At 42.3% G+C, this 15,510-nt stretch overlaps 2 protein-coding genes across 2 annotated transcripts; one reads left to right on the top strand and one right to left on the bottom strand.

The window, feature by feature from the left end:
- The first annotated feature begins 763 nt into the window (after window positions 1-763).
- svopa (SV2 related protein a) lies at window positions 764-9,310 on the top strand. The gene is made up of 16 exons (XM_084359155.1): window positions 764-1,035; window positions 3,193-3,350; window positions 3,704-3,789; window positions 3,885-3,983; window positions 4,476-4,547; window positions 4,715-4,839; window positions 4,929-4,992; window positions 5,096-5,221; window positions 6,069-6,197; window positions 6,296-6,369; window positions 6,469-6,545; window positions 6,965-7,069; window positions 7,159-7,270; window positions 7,352-7,433; window positions 7,547-7,636; window positions 7,715-9,310. The coding sequence occupies exons 1-16, from the start codon at window positions 1,001-1,003 to the stop codon at window positions 7,925-7,927; spliced, it is 1,647 nt and encodes a 548-aa protein (XP_084215281.1). The 5' UTR covers window positions 764-1,000; the 3' UTR covers window positions 7,928-9,310.
- LOC311260893 (D-amino-acid oxidase-like) lies at window positions 8,739-15,155 on the bottom strand. The gene is made up of 11 exons (XM_084359172.1): window positions 15,098-15,155; window positions 13,868-14,063; window positions 13,666-13,780; window positions 13,245-13,321; window positions 12,738-12,803; window positions 11,630-11,684; window positions 11,324-11,428; window positions 11,154-11,236; window positions 10,864-10,981; window positions 10,452-10,550; window positions 8,739-10,368 (listed from the first exon to the last, which is right to left on the bottom strand). Exons 2-11 carry the CDS (start codon window positions 14,059-14,061, stop codon window positions 10,243-10,245), a joined length of 1,038 nt encoding a protein of 345 aa, XP_084215298.1. The 5' UTR covers window positions 14,062-14,063; window positions 15,098-15,155; the 3' UTR covers window positions 8,739-10,242.
- Between the last annotated feature and the right edge of the window lie 355 nt (window positions 15,156-15,510).

Genomic DNA, 15,510 nt, shown 5'->3' on the forward strand with positions numbered 1-15,510 from the left:
TGGTTTTTTTTTACGTGTTTACTGATATTTTCAAATTAAATGGGGAAAAAGCATTTAACTGTGGTCATACTTGACTAGCAGCAGAAAAACAGTGGCCCAGAACAACATGAGGATGAACGTGTTTTTTTTTAAGAGCAATACTTCTAGGTGCTGTATCGTAGGCAACTGGACTTTGAGGGGAGTTTGCAGGCTTTTAAACTCTGAGCGGGAGTGTCCTTAGAGTCATTGAGTGAATGGTTGTTAATCCAGTTCTCCCCAGACAGCTTAACAACCCTTCACACCTTGGCTCACCTAGCCCTAACAACCCACATGACAGATCAACGACCCACAAGTGACCCTAATGACCCTGAAACTCAGAGTTCACACATGTCCTTAAGGACTCTGTAAGGACACTCCCACACAGAGTTTACAAGCATGTAACTCCTCCTCCAGTTAGTTATCTTCAAGAAACTGAAACAAGTCCAGTTGTCTACGATACAATAGTTAGAAGTATCACTCTAAGGATTATTTAAAAAAAAAAATGTTCATCCTCCACTGTTTTTCTGCTGCTGGTCTATAAAATATGACCTATTGCCTGAATGATTAGGCTACTGGTGAAATGCAGAGCAATGCACAGATTTATAGTCTTCTGGAGGGATGGGTGGGGGTGGGATGGGCAGGACCCTCAGTATTTCTGAAACCCTGTCTACACCCCTGACACCAACAGAACCGGGTTGGTGGTACTGATACAACGTGCTGGGTGTCCCGGTCAGACAGCGCCGGTAGGTCATGTGTAGCAGCAGCGGTGATCAGCAGTCATGTACAGTCAGATCCTCCTCGGCTCGTCCTATCCACGGCTCCTCTCCCGAGCTGTGTGACTCGCTCACGGCCGCCTCTCATTGGCTGTCGGCGGACTCCTCGGAGCAGGTCGCTCTCCTCGGTGCTGAAATCGCTGCTCGTCGTGATCATGTAAACGGCGATGAGGCCAAAAAAACGGAGCGTCTGTCAGTAAAACACCAAAATGGACGATGATCTGTTCCAACTGAGACAGCTGCCGTGAGTAGAGCGCAATCTGCACGTTGAACGCCTCTTGTGTTGTTTTGATTGATTTATTTATTTTTGTTGGATTTCCGACCATGACAGCGTGTTTGGCCGACGCGTCGCCCTCTGACAGCTTCGCATCGCGTTTTGTTTGATAAGCATCACAAATAGCCTGATAATTCCTGAAAAGCATCAGTCGTTTATTAACATGTGTCCACCTTTATTATGTAGAAACGCTCCCGGGTTTAAGGAAACATTTAAAAACATACTCAGCATGTTTGTTTACAGTCGTAGCATTTCCCCCCACAGGAAGACTGTTGTGGTTTAATTTATTCACAGGAAAAGCAGGTGTGCTGTGATTTTTTGTCTCAGCTGATCAGTTTCTCTATGTTAACTTGTTGTTTGCTGTCATGACTCAGTGGCTGCTTCAGGTGATTTATTTCAACCCTGCTGAAGCTACAAAACATGAAGCTAAAGGCTGGAGAGGCGCATGGGAGTCTAGTCTGGTCGTCATGAGGAGCATTTAACAAAGATACACAGGAAAATAAATGATTTTATAGTCTTATTATAGGATGACATGAAAACACGTGCATTAAAAAGATAGTCAAAGAGTAGATTTTTTAGATTTGGGTGAAGAACTTTCAAATTTATTTCACATAGTTACACAAAGGAAAGAAAAAAATATCAATATACTCACTTATGTGTTTCTAAATAACTCAAAAATTCATGATTTCATTCAACGTTTATTTAAATCTCGAAAAATCATTGAGGGCAAGCCAAGATGTCGGGAGCACAAATAATAACGAAAAACAGAAAAGGTGCAAAAATGTGATAACAGACAGAAACAACAGAGCGAGTAAACAGAATGGGTACTACATACAAATGATAACAGATAAGAAGCAATATGACAGAATACAAATAAAACAGGAAAAAGTGCTTGAAAATGATAAGAAACAACAAACGAACGTGAGGTGCATTAATGATAAACAACCAGACAGAACAGCACAAAGTTAAAAACAGTTACATTAAAATGCTGAGTAGTTTGATTTCAAAGTCTTAAACTGACCTATAGGTAAAACTATCAAGTTTAAATGTATGTTGTAAAATAAAAAGTGTATGGAGCGCTGACACTGAGAGCAGCTATACCCAGGGGAACATGGAGCATTATACATGCAGAGTTTTTAATAAAGAGCTGATATTTGTTGGCGTGTTGCCCTTCAAGGCTTTAAAAAAAGACACAGAAAACGATGGCTGTCACGTCTTACTGTTAAAGGTGCCCATCCAGCTTTGTAATACAGGAAACAACGATGAGTGGAATAACAGTCACCAGTAATGAATCTGAGGGTGATAACACATTTGAATTCAAAATTTGTTGGGGTTTTATTTGCATTGAGGACTAATTTCAGGTTAAAAAGAGCATCTTGTAATGGTTTATGTGCAGTTTAAGCACAGCAGCACAGGACTGTATCATCAGCATAAAGACGGGCGTTACAATTTGTTTTAGAGGACGTTAGATTGTTAATATAGATTGTGATTAAGACAGGACCCAGTGCTGAACCTTGCAGAACCCCTTTGGACAACGATAAAAACATGTAACGATCATTTCCTAGTCACACGTTTGTCTATGAGACAGGTCGTCCTTGAACCAAATGACAATTACAGTGGCTGAACATCCCACGAACTGCAGCGCTCAGAGGCCACTTACCATTCCAAGTAGGCTATGTTATATAATAACAGTGATTAAGGCTTCACTGGCGCTCTCCAAGTTCCCTTACAGTGTTTCATCCTGAATGAACCATCTATTACAACGTGTGGGAGAAGATTATACCTTCCAATCTGTGGAAAACATGCACATCTCAGGGTGTTTGGGCTTTATAAGGTTGCCAAGCAGTAAAAAAAAAACAAAAAGCAGTGTGCAGAGCTGCTGCTGCCAGTTGTCCTGGCACGGTTTTCGCCCATAGGACGACTTTAAACACCCATTCACAAAATCACAGTCAGGAAAAGCTCATATCACCTAGGCAACAGCCTCTGACTCTCATCTGTACTCAGCTTTGCCCTGGCGCCAGTCCTCTGATGCTACCCTGACCAGACATGTTGTGAAGATGTGTGTTAATCCCTGTGGGCGTTTTTTCAAAGATGATTCTGTTTTTTCTTTTTTTTTTTTTTTGGTAGTGTTGTCCGCTTCCGTCGCACAGGTGAGAGCACACGCTCGGAGGATGATGGCGAGAATAGAGAACAGGTCATCAAGATTGCCGAGCAGACCGACCTGGAGTCTGTGGCACTCGCAGACGGAGCCCCGGTTCCTCGGGAGTTTGCGAATCCAACTGATGGTACAGTATGACTTCATTTCACTCACTTCTCTGTCTCTACGCTTTCACAATAAATCTCACTGTCACTGTTTCACTCCCTCCCCAAAGTAACATGAGATACTAGTCACCTAAATATGCCTCAATATGTTCTTCAAGATCCACGCAAGCTTTAGCTGACATTCCCTGAGAAATTAACAAAAATGTTGAAAACGCCCGGTCTTGCATTGTTAAAGAAAGTGAGAAAAGATTCTTGGATCTGTCCCTTTATCCGGATCCGCTTTAAAAAGGGTCTGTTCAGCACTCATTTCTCTCAGACCGCTGCTCAGAGACGGTTTGTATCTGCTCATTGAAAAAGTATTTCCACATTCACACAGACACATTCATGGTGGAAGATGCCGTAGAGGCCATCGGCTTCGGGACGTTTCAGTGGAAGCTCTCCATCCTCACCGGGCTGTCATGGGTGAGAACTGCTCTTTACTGAACAATACACCAGTCCAGATGCTGTGTGCAGTCCTTCAGTTATCGCTTGTATATTACGTGTTTCTGTTTGCTCAGATGGCCGATGCCATGGAGATGATGATCCTCAGCATCTTGGCCCCACAGCTCCACTGCGAGTGGAGACTGCCCAGCCTGGAGGTGGCACTGCTGACATCGGTAATGGCTCTCTAATGTCTGTAAAGTGCTCTGCAATATGATTGTCCTGGTAGTCATTGATTAAGAGAGGATTGTTTTGAAATAAGTGCTTGTATTGAACGGTGACAACCGCAGACAAAAGGGGCCCTTAATGGTTTAATGTCACCAGATATGTGTTGCAATATTTTGATTTCAGAAGCTTATTTACTTCTCTGAGTATAATATAAAACGACGGGGAGCTTCAGTACACACACGTTAAATATTGATCAAATTTTACCCTCTTCACTGGACCCCTGACCTTCATCAGGCGCTGCCCTTTGAGTAAAACGTCTGAGTGGCTCCTCTAGTGGCTCACACCAAACCAAAAAGCTACAGGACTGTCTACAGCTTGAAAATACTGTATGCACGACAGGATGTGCACAATATCAGCTATGCACAGTGAGATTATCGTTAAGTGCACGCTTAAGATGCTGCAACATACCCCATCATCGTTCTCTGTTCTCCCCGATGCAGGCCGTGTTTATCGGGATGATGATCAGCTCTTCTCTGTGGGGAAACATATCTGACAAATATGGCAGGAAGACAGTAAGTTTTCATTTAAACCTTTGCTTGACATGATGATAATTCCTGGAACTTAATCTTGAGTCTGTAAGCATCAGTTTAGCCTTCGGGCCTCGATCGATATCAGATACTGCTCTGAGGAGCCTCATCACATCACCATCATTTATTTAGCAGCTCGTTTGTGCCCACAGGGTCTTAAGATGAGCGTCCTGTGGACTATGTTCTATGGCCTGATGAGCGCATTTGCACCTATTTATGGGTGGATCCTCGTCCTCCGTGCACTGGTGGGCTTTGGCATTGGAGGAGCCCCACAGTCGTGAGTAACCCTCGTTTATCTCTCTAACAAACAACCCTGTAACTAATGATTTGAGTTGGGATTAACTGTGACGTGTCCCTCTTTATAAGGGTGACGCTGTATGCTGAATTTCTGCCTATGAAGTCCAGAGCTACGTGCATCCTGTTGATTGAGGTATGAATATCTCGCTCATCTATCATCCACACAGAGCGGCACTGCACTGCCATGCTCTGATTGGCTCACAGGGTTTCATATAAATATATAATTTGCCTTGCAGATATTTTGGGCACTGGGCACCGTGTTTGAGGTCCTATTAGCGATCCTGGTGATGCCCACTCTGGGCTGGCGTTGGCTGCTCGGCCTCTCCACCATTCCTCTCTTCATCTTTGCCATCTTCTGTTTTGTGAGTATCAGTCTCAACATGTTGGACAATATGCAGTCAACGATGTGAGCGGTTTTGAAGAGGATGTCACGCTGCCTTGTTAGTAAAATGACTAAAACGTATCCCCCGTGTTAACCTGCCTTCACCACTCCATTTTCTGCTACTTTATATTTCCACTTTAGGGGCAAATATTGTACTTTTTACTCCACTACGTCTGTCTGATAACTTTAGTTTCTAGTTATGTAGCAGATTAGCTGCTGCATCCAAGCGCTTAAGTAACGCTTTTTCAGATTACTTTATTTAGTCAGCAGAAAAAAAACACTCTTTCCGATAATCGGATCCAATAATCAACCATCAGTGTTGTAAAAAGTACCCAAAAGTTATCCATAAAGATAGGACTTGTGTAAAGTATCTGACTAAATTAAGTCTATATGTATATATAATATATAAAGTAAAAAAAATATATATATATCAGTAAAATTACACATAAACTTACATGTAGTGTATAATGTATATTATTGGTTAACCGATTATCAGCCTGGTCGATTATTCGATCCTATATTCAGCATTTTCTTGATTTTCTGAATTGTTTAAACTCTGACTGCAGATAAATCAAATTCATTTAAATAAGCTCTGGTGCAGCATGAAATCTGCACAGTAACAAGTGAATAAAAGCAGTGAATAAATGTTGTGGAGTAAAAAGACAATATCTGCCTCCAAAATGTAGTGGAGTAGAAGTATAAAGTAGCAGAAAATGTAAGAAAAGTAAGAAGTAACTTTCCTATAATACTGGATGAGCATGGGTTAACATAACAAATGGCAGCTTTATCGACTGACATGTCTGTTTTTTGGGGGTGTGGGGGAGCAGTGGCTACCGGAGAGCGCTCGATACGACGTGCTGACGGGGAACCAGGAGAAAGCTCTGGCCACACTGAAGCGTATCGCTACAGAGAACGGAGCACCGATGCCTCTGGGAAAACTCATCGCTGCCAGACAGGTAGGAGCCTGTTTTCAGCACACAACACAAACTCTCTGTACAATACTCATGTATGTCACCTATGTTATGTTTTCTTTAATGTCTGTTCTTCCCATTAGGAGGATCGGGGAAAGATTAAAGACCTATTTTCATCACACTTTCGCTGGACTACAGTCCTGCTGTGGTTTATTTGGTAAGTCAACCAGTCAGACCCTCAGTCACTGCTCACTCACATTTACCCTTTAATCTGTGTGTCCACTGTTTGTTTCATCCTGTGTCTCTGTCTCCTCAGGTTTGCAAATGCCTTCTCCTACTATGGGCTGGTGCTGCTCACCACAGAGCTGTTTCAGGAGGGGGGTGCGTGTGGAAGTGAGTCACTGCTCCAGCGCTGACAGACGCCCTCACACACTCAAGGACACACGCGCACACATTTTAATTCGACACGCTGATAAAAGAGACATTGTAGTTCAGTGACGTGTGTGTTGAATCCCCTGGAGATAAATGTAGTACTCGTTTCTAAAACCAAAACAGGGAATTGTGTCAGCAGTCTGTATATTTACATCTACTAAATTAAAGTCAGTGAAAGAACCGAGTCTTAATTAAAAACATTAACGATGTTTACTGGAAAAGGAACGGAGCCACAGTTAGTTTTTAGTTTCACCTCTTCTTTTCCTACTCTGTGCAGTCAAAGGTCTGTATATGTATGCAGTATATATAACAACACAGAGGTGCTTCAGACTGTTGGGTGTGAACTGTCTCATTATCTGTTGTTTTATGCCTCCCTCTAGTGTCCAAAGGTAATAAGAGAGAGCTCCGATGCAGCTTGGAGTGTAAATATCTGAACTCTGATGACTACAAAGACCTGCTGTGGACCACATTATCTGAATTCCCAGGTACACAAGTGTCATGACAAAGCCAATTAATATATATATATATATATATATATGCATGTTATATTTCTCTAATTCTAATTTTGCATCAGGACTGCTGGTGACCCTGTGGGCTATTGATCGACTGGGAAGGAGGAAGACCATGGCGTTGTGTTTCTTCATCTTCTCTATGTGCATCATTCCACTCTATGGTTGTGTTGGGAGGTAAGGTGGATACTGGTGAGAATGTTTCAGAAATAAAATAGTGGATCCGCCATTTCTTCAGCATCACTTTCTCTGTCGCAGAACGTCCATGACAGTGTTGATATTCATCGCAAGAGCTTTCATCGCAGGCGGATTTCAGGCTGCCTACGTGTACACTCCGGAGGTAAGATGTCACAATCAGAGGGTAGGTTTCGGTACAGCTCAGATAAAAATCAATAGCTGAGAAAAGGGAGCCGACAGCAGGGCAGCCTTCTCAGTATTTTCTAAACTCTGCAGGTGTACCCAACAGCGACCAGGGCTTTAGGTCTGGGAACCAGCAGTGGAATGGCCAGAGTCGGTGCCCTCATCACACCTTTTGTTGCACAGGTAACACCCTTCACTTTCCTCATTTAAATACATCACAACACAAGACAGTGGTGACCATTTTTGTTCTTCAACCTGCAGGTGATGTTGGAGTCATCTGTGTACCTCGCTCTGTCGGTCTACTGCTGCTGCTGCCTGCTAGCCGCCGTCGCCTCCTGCGCACTGCCGATTGAGACGACAGGCCGCGGCCTGCAGGAGTCCAGTCACCGCGAGTGGGGCCAGGAGATGGTGGGCCGGGCCTCCACTCCTGGCTCAGGCAGAATCCCTCAGTCCAGCTCTGGCTCCCAGGGTTGAGAAACACGTTGGCTGGAGTCCAACCGAGAGAGGTGACCACAGTGAGGAAACGAGGAAAGAAGGGACAAAAAAAAGCCAGAGCAGCTTTCTGCGTCCATCCCCTGTCCCATCCTAAGACTCTTCAGTTTAGGCACCACAGTGGCTTCAGAGAGCCAGGCAGCACAATATTACCTATTATTATTATATAGTCTTCAAACACCATCGCTGTCACCTTTTTGCCACTGAATAAATGCACACGGGGTGATTGCTAAGACCAAATGACCTACACGAAGTGCAAGATCGAGAAAATAAATGGTGGACGATGTGTGAAACAAGCGACAACTCAAATGCAAAGCAGAATAAAAGAGGGTAGAAGTGTTAGATAACCATTTTCCTTTGAAAGAGCCTTAAAACTACCTACTCTGTTTGTGTTTGAAAGTACTCGCAAGCCTGTGAAAAAGCTGCGATTGCATTGACGCGTAGATAAGAAAGAACGTTTTATCTTGTTCACACAAATTGCCTGTTAAAATACACTAACTGCAACTCAGCTTAATAAAAACTACATTGCTGGAATGAAGAGCAGTTCATCGACTTAACGGACCGTTAGCGTAAATGAGGTCTGTAGTTACTTTATTTTAGCTTCACTTCTGCCGAGGCAGTGAAAGGACCTACTGCACAGTGAGTCACTGACTAAAGTCCTGCGTTAAATGCGATCTTTTGTTTCCTGTGTCAGTATTATTTTACATTTCAACGTGGATGATATTTGTTTTCTGCTAAAGACATGAGGAAAAGGCAGGTATTACTCTAGTAATAATGACAATACCACCGCCCGTCTCGATCATCATGTGGTCATTTTATTTACAACAATCTGCTGAAGCCTTCATCAGAACATAACAAGTCCACAGACACCGGACGGACAACAACATTATGTACGTTCACGTTGAAGTATTAGGAAAATATAAATCTGAGTATTTTCATCACCCAAAGCTGACTCGACCTACTCAGTAAGAATAACATGATTTTAAAAAACACGAGTACACGTTGTTCTGATCTATAAGCCACGCAGCATCTCCTAACCTACACGTGCATACACAGCCATTTAGCAAGATGTTACGTTCTGTCTTTCTGTAAATAATGTATCAATACCTGGTTTAGTTGTTGTCTTTGCTTTTTGTTTGTAACAAAAGGTGATGCGGAGGCGGACTTTCCCCCCCGAGTCGCCCCACCGAGTAAAGTTTTGTGTAAGAAAAGACGAGATTAACTAGTACAGCTTCCAGCGAGCTGAGTCTTACCTGCCAGTGTTTGAGATTTAGTGCTGAATTAAGTGTGTGTGTGCACAGATTCTTGTCAACACACTGGATGTAAATGTGTATGATACTATAGTAAATAATCTTTCAAAAAGACGAGTGGATTCGTGTTGTTATTCATTACTAAACAGCTTGATGAGCAAGAGAGATGTACACTTTTAAACATATTAACTAGAGCCTGACGGATATATTGGTCGACCGATATTAAAGATGATATGGTCATATTGCAGATTTATCATTATCAGTATCATTATGAACTATTTCTTTAGCGAGTATAATACAGAAAAAGATGCAGGGGGTAATTTATAAAAATGTAATTCCCTTTAACTGTTTCAGTGCAATGATGTTAAATTTAGATGATAAAGTTTATTGTTTAATTGTCAAATATCCTCTGCTACATATCTTTGTCACTAGTGTTTGATAACCGCTATAAAAAGAGCAAATGCCACATTGACTTAGAAGTGCTGCTTCACCAAAGTAGGTCATTACATGAAATCAGAAAACAGAGGACATTTTTTACTCCCTGATGTTGACATCTGACCCAAAAACAAGTATGATTCAGGCTCTAATATCTTATTAAACTATATTTTTTATATCTATTTTACATTCTATATTTATTCTTAAACTGTAAAACATCCTGCCTTTGTTACATACTGTATCTTTGTCATCTGAGGGATCACTGCACCGATATTAGAAGTTTTTACTCCCTGTTATCGACGTTGGCCTGGACTTTAATATGAACCTCAGGCAGGCAGGTTTTGCTTTTGGTCCAGTTTGTTTGTTTGTCTGTTTGCCAGCAGGATAAACTACTATCCTGATTATCATGAAACTTGGTGGGAAACTGTAGCACGGGTCAAGAAAGAACCTGAACTTACATAAGTTAGTGCAAATTTAAAGTGCTGTGATTATCTCACGATAAGAATATCTGTGTGCATTTAAATGTTAGTTATAGGCTAGAAAAGTTGGGATACAAGGCACTGACATTAAAAGTTTAAAAAGAAGCACCGATCATTTCTCCCGGACGAACATTCACAAGCGAGCTTTTGGACCTTTGCCTTTTTGTTCTGCGATCTGACCGAGGAGCCTCGCTGCCTCCTGAGCGCAGCCTCTGTGGATGGTGAGTCCGAACCCTCCGTGGCCGTAGTTGTGTATCACCTGAACGAGAGCCAGAATATTTTAAGAATACAATGAATGACCAAAATGTGCATTTTAAGTACTGCTCAGCTGTTAAAGTTTACCTCTATTGAAGCTGCACCAGACTGTACGGTCTCCCTCTCCAGTCGGACTTTGCTCCGCACGGGCCTGAGGCCGGACCAGTCCTCCACTATCCTGGCATGCTGAGGGCAGAAGACAACAGGAGATAATCCGTCTCAAACTTGAAATTAAAAAACAGAAAATAATGTCATGCAAAAGTAATTATCACTTTGAAATGTCTTAGTTCGGTTAGATCAGGTGGATGCCTTCAAATTTGGGTGTTTTGCCACTTACATGTTGAAGAACTGAATTACAGAGTGAGTATCCTAAATATTTATACTATAAATGTTAAATAAATTAGCACTACAGACGACTCCTGGTGAATAATTAATTACAAATGAGACAGAAAGTCGTTTTATGGCCTCTTAGACAAGCAACATTTTGATATTGCCTCACCTTGAGACTCGGCTCCAGCCGGCAAGCCTCCTCCCAGATACGTTTATGGTCGATGGAGTTGTTCTGTTCACTCCAGTTTCCTACTTGAAAAGTGCCGCCGACTGTCACGAGACGACTCCTGCAGACACAGATGATCTGTTCGCTCATGGAAACATTTTTTATACACTATAGAAGCTAAAATTTTCTTTAAAACTGTGAATGCAAGTACTCTTATCCCTCACTATAAAGGCTGTAAGAGAAGCTGCTGTCCTCTCTTTAAGTTCAGAGTTACTGTGTGTCACTGGATCTACCCTGGAATGATGTACGGTGAATTGTAGACTCCTGCTGTAAAGTCGTGGGTAAGAATCCAATGCTTGAGCCACGGAGCGTCCACCTTTAAAAACGAGGAGGAGAAACGTTCAACCGCTGTTTCTCCATCGTGCAGTTATTGCAGGTCATGTAAACATGTTTGCATTCTGACCTTCACTATCTGACCGCGGCCTGGTTTGAGGTCAGGATCCGGCTGGAGCTCTCCTGATCTCAATCCAGTGCAGTTTATTACCACGTCTGCCCCAGATTCTGCCAGCTGAACATCAAGGACGCGAGATAAGAGAAAAACAAATGTCACAAGCAGTATTTTGTGAGTCTGTCGGTGAATACAACTTTCTGGATGTCATGCTATTACATTCAGTATAAAAGCACTCCTAAAATTACAAATGAAATATGACAAAATACTATAAAACATATACAGTACAAGCAATAATATTATTGAATAACCTTCACTAACCTCCTTGAAGGACTCTATTTTCCGCTGATAAAATTTCACACCCCTTTTTTCCAACCTGAGGAGGACACAAAACCAGACGTACAATGTGAGCACGAGAAAACCTCCTGAAAAATAAACTTCTGGAGCTGTTCAAGATTAGGAACTAGTAATCTTAAACAACATATCGGGACATCTGACTGTGGTGTGTCAGATGGAAACATTTTAAACACGTTTCAGACACTTACAGGTCACTCCCATCTGGCAGCTGTCTAAATTTGCCTTTTGCCCCATGCTCTCACTTACTGAATGATTTGACATTATGTTTTGCATTGCACTGTCGAATCATTTTAGCCTCCCCGATGTCAGTGACCCCCACAGCAGGACAGTTGGTCCTGCCACACTGCAAGAACAGTTCAGGAATGGCCCGGAGAACTTGGCAAAGAGCTCAAGGCGCCGATCCAGCCTCCAAATTTCCCAAATCCTAATCTGACGGAGATCCTGTGGAATGTCCTTGAACAACTCCGATCTGTGGAGGCCCAGCTACGGAGCAGACTCGGCTCTGACCCATCGAGGCATGGACGAAGGACCTCTGGGGGTGTTCTGTGGTGTCTGGCACCACCGGACACTCCTGGTAGATACTTTGAGTCCCTGGGAGATGCAACGTGGGGCCTCCATGGGTTGGACTTGTTCTGGGACGTCCCCCAGATACTTGATCAGATTAAGATCTGGCGTTTTTGGAGGCCGGGTCACAAAACACACAATCATTTCGGAAAATGCGACGACATTTGAAAAAAACACACACAAATGTCATTGCTTTTTCTAATGTCGTTGTGTTTTGACCTTCAGGGCCACCGTACAGAACACTAACAAAATGTGAAACACAGTATTTAATGGTCAACAATTTTAAGCAGAAATAAGAGAATTTGAAATCCACTGAAATGAATAAGAAAAACATTATACAACAAGCAGTCCGCTGCATCCTTTCATCTTTTTATTGGGTAATAAATGACGTTGCAAACAGGTGCTACACCAGGACGAACTGAACTCAAGTTAACTTTTATGGTTAAAATAAAAAAAGGGTGATACAAGATGGGAAGTAAATCATTTAAGAGAGAGGTTAATCACTCACCACTCCATCAGCCAGGGTAGGTAGGTTTTACCTTCCACCATGAGAGCCGTGTTGAACCAACCATAACTGGACGGGTGAGAAGAGACAGACGTGTGACGAGAGAAAACTTTGACACAAGATTGTTTCATCCAATTATATAAATAAATATTTGTTTTTCTACACATTAATGGTGCACAGGGACAGTTTACATACTTTACATTTAAGTTAGCTGGAGGAATGGGGTAGATTCATCATATTACACACATTATGTATATATCTGCATTTTTGTGGATGTTTATCTCATTTTATGATTTATAGTTTTTTGTGTTGTATTTGTGTAATTGGACGACATCTTGTTGTATTCTTGGTGTCTGATATACAGCCGTGTCTTGTAATCTCATGCAAGTTTGGTAAAATGTTTGGCGTTATGTGGAAATAGATAACTACCTCACTGACTAATGATTTGCGGCTCTGTTTTTTTTGTCCTCTCAGTGTTTTGCTTTCGGGGCAGTTTCAGCAGGAACCTACTTGTATCCGGGGAACATCTGCAGCTCTCGCTCTGTGAGCCGTCTGAAGCCGAGGACGATGTCTTTAAACGAGGGTTCCTGCAATTCAAAACACGTCACTCATGATTAGATCACATCATTTATGTCCTAAATATGTATCGGCTGTGATGGTTTGCTAACCCATCCAACCCTTGGCGAGGCCTCTCTGTTTTCACACCCATCTTTGTTGAGCTGAATAGAGCTCTACTTCAGCCCGGCTGAATACTAATTGACTGTGTACTGCACTGGCATGTGATAAATGTATGAACGAGTTATCTGAGCTTACAGTTTAACTATACTTTTAATTGCACAGTGTCTTTGTTCTTGGTTGTAAAAGGCTTCCTTATCTAGGTTAAATCTAATCTTTGAGGTCACAGTGCAGTGCAGTACTAAGGACTTCTCACCGGGACTGGTTTGGTGCAGAGGTTGTAGCCAGACTGAAGGAAAACTCCCATTTTCACAGACTCGGGTGAACTGAGGCTGCTCAGCAAGTAGTCGAATGTCTCTTTATTCCATTTTCTAAATGGGAGGACAAACACAGCGTTAAAATGGTGGACATTTTTGGCAGAAAAAGTGTCAATAGAGGGTTAAAGAGACAGCACGTACGTCTCCTGGACGTTGCCCTTATCGTAGAGATACGGCTGCCAGAAGCCGGCAGCTCCATCGCTAGTGGTCAGTGGAGTGAAACGGTCCGCGTACACCTCGATGGTCAGCGGACTGATGATGGAGTGATACTGCTCATAGATGCTCTGAGCTGTTGACAGGCCGATGACTCCTGCTCCAATCACTGCAACCCGCATGTCTGGATCAACACGAGACAAAAGACATTTACATCTGAGGCTTTATCACCCACAGAGGCGTCCTATATATAAACAGAACCATCTGGATAAGGGTTAGACCGATTATCGGGCCGATATTTAGATTTTTGTTTGATTATAGGTATCAGTGTTGTTTGTGTTGCATTGTGGGAAATGTAGGCACCGGGTTTTTAAAAGGATGAAGAATGCTTGGAATAAAAAAGGTGATATCTTTGGTTCTGATTCTGAACGATGCATTCTCCTTCTCCTGCCTGTTAAAGTACTGCACATGTGCAACTCTCACCAGAGATTGAACAGAGGCGAGATGTCTCACTCCGTAGCTGTAACGGAGCGTTCAAGACAGATTGTTTAAAGCGGTGCTGCAGCAATGCACCATATGAGAGAAATAATGTGTTTTTTGAGAATTAAAGTACATAAACCTTTTCTACTAGGACCCCCAAATAAAAGTATGAACCTAAAAATTAGCACAATATGACCTCTTTAAGTATTTTTTATATTCCATCTCTGGTTATTCTAAATTTTTAAACTATGATTTTTATTATTACTGCAAATGTTTAGTAACCGGCCTCTTTGATTAATCGGTACTGGCCCTGAAAAAACACTATCCTGGATCTCTGTTGCATTTTAAAACACTGGAAAAGATGTGATTGGATAAAAGATTAAAACATGTTATTAATACTATTATTATTGTTACTAGACGTCGCATACAATCAACCAATCACAATAAAATAAATGTATGTTCGCCTGTCTTTGACCCTGCCTACTGTACAAACCTGCTGGACAGGTGTCTCGGTGAACTACATGATGTGAGTGAATCTTCTGCCATCTATACAGCTTAAAATAGGAGAATAGCAGGCCTGTATAATAACATATCATATATAGAGCATATTATGTAACAGAGCAGGCGACATGGCGCATAAATACCCAGTAAAGTTACATGTTAGTTGCACGAGGAAGCATTTCAGAGCAAACTGTTACAAACTTATGAGAAAGCTGCATAAGATAAGTTTTGCTTTACCTTCAGTGTCGTGTTGCTGACCAGCGCTGCAGGAGGTGTTGAAGTCTGTGCAGACACAAACCAGAACCACTCACTGGTCCAGCTGTCACGTGGGCAGAGGGGGCGAGGACAGTAGCCCCTGACTGCAGCGTGCAAGTCGCGGCGGACCTCCGCGTGGGCGGGGTCAAGTGCTTGACTCCGCCCCTCCACATGACTGTAGGCTGCAGAGCTACCATGTCAGGACTCACTGCCTCACACACTGTGATGTGTAAAGTAGAGAAAAGTCAGACTTGAGTAAAAGTAAAGATATCATACTAATATATTACATCAGTTAAAGTGACGTCACTTTCTTGTAGCTAATAAATGTAGCTACTCAAGTATCAAAACAGAAAAACAGAAACTTAGGGACGCAAGTAAAGTATCTCAAAATGTAC

The sequence above is a fragment of the Pagrus pagrus genome, assembly GCF_965226575.1.
Source record: "Pagrus pagrus genome assembly, chromosome: 8".
Taxonomy (NCBI): Eukaryota; Metazoa; Chordata; class Actinopteri; order Spariformes; family Sparidae; genus Pagrus; species Pagrus pagrus.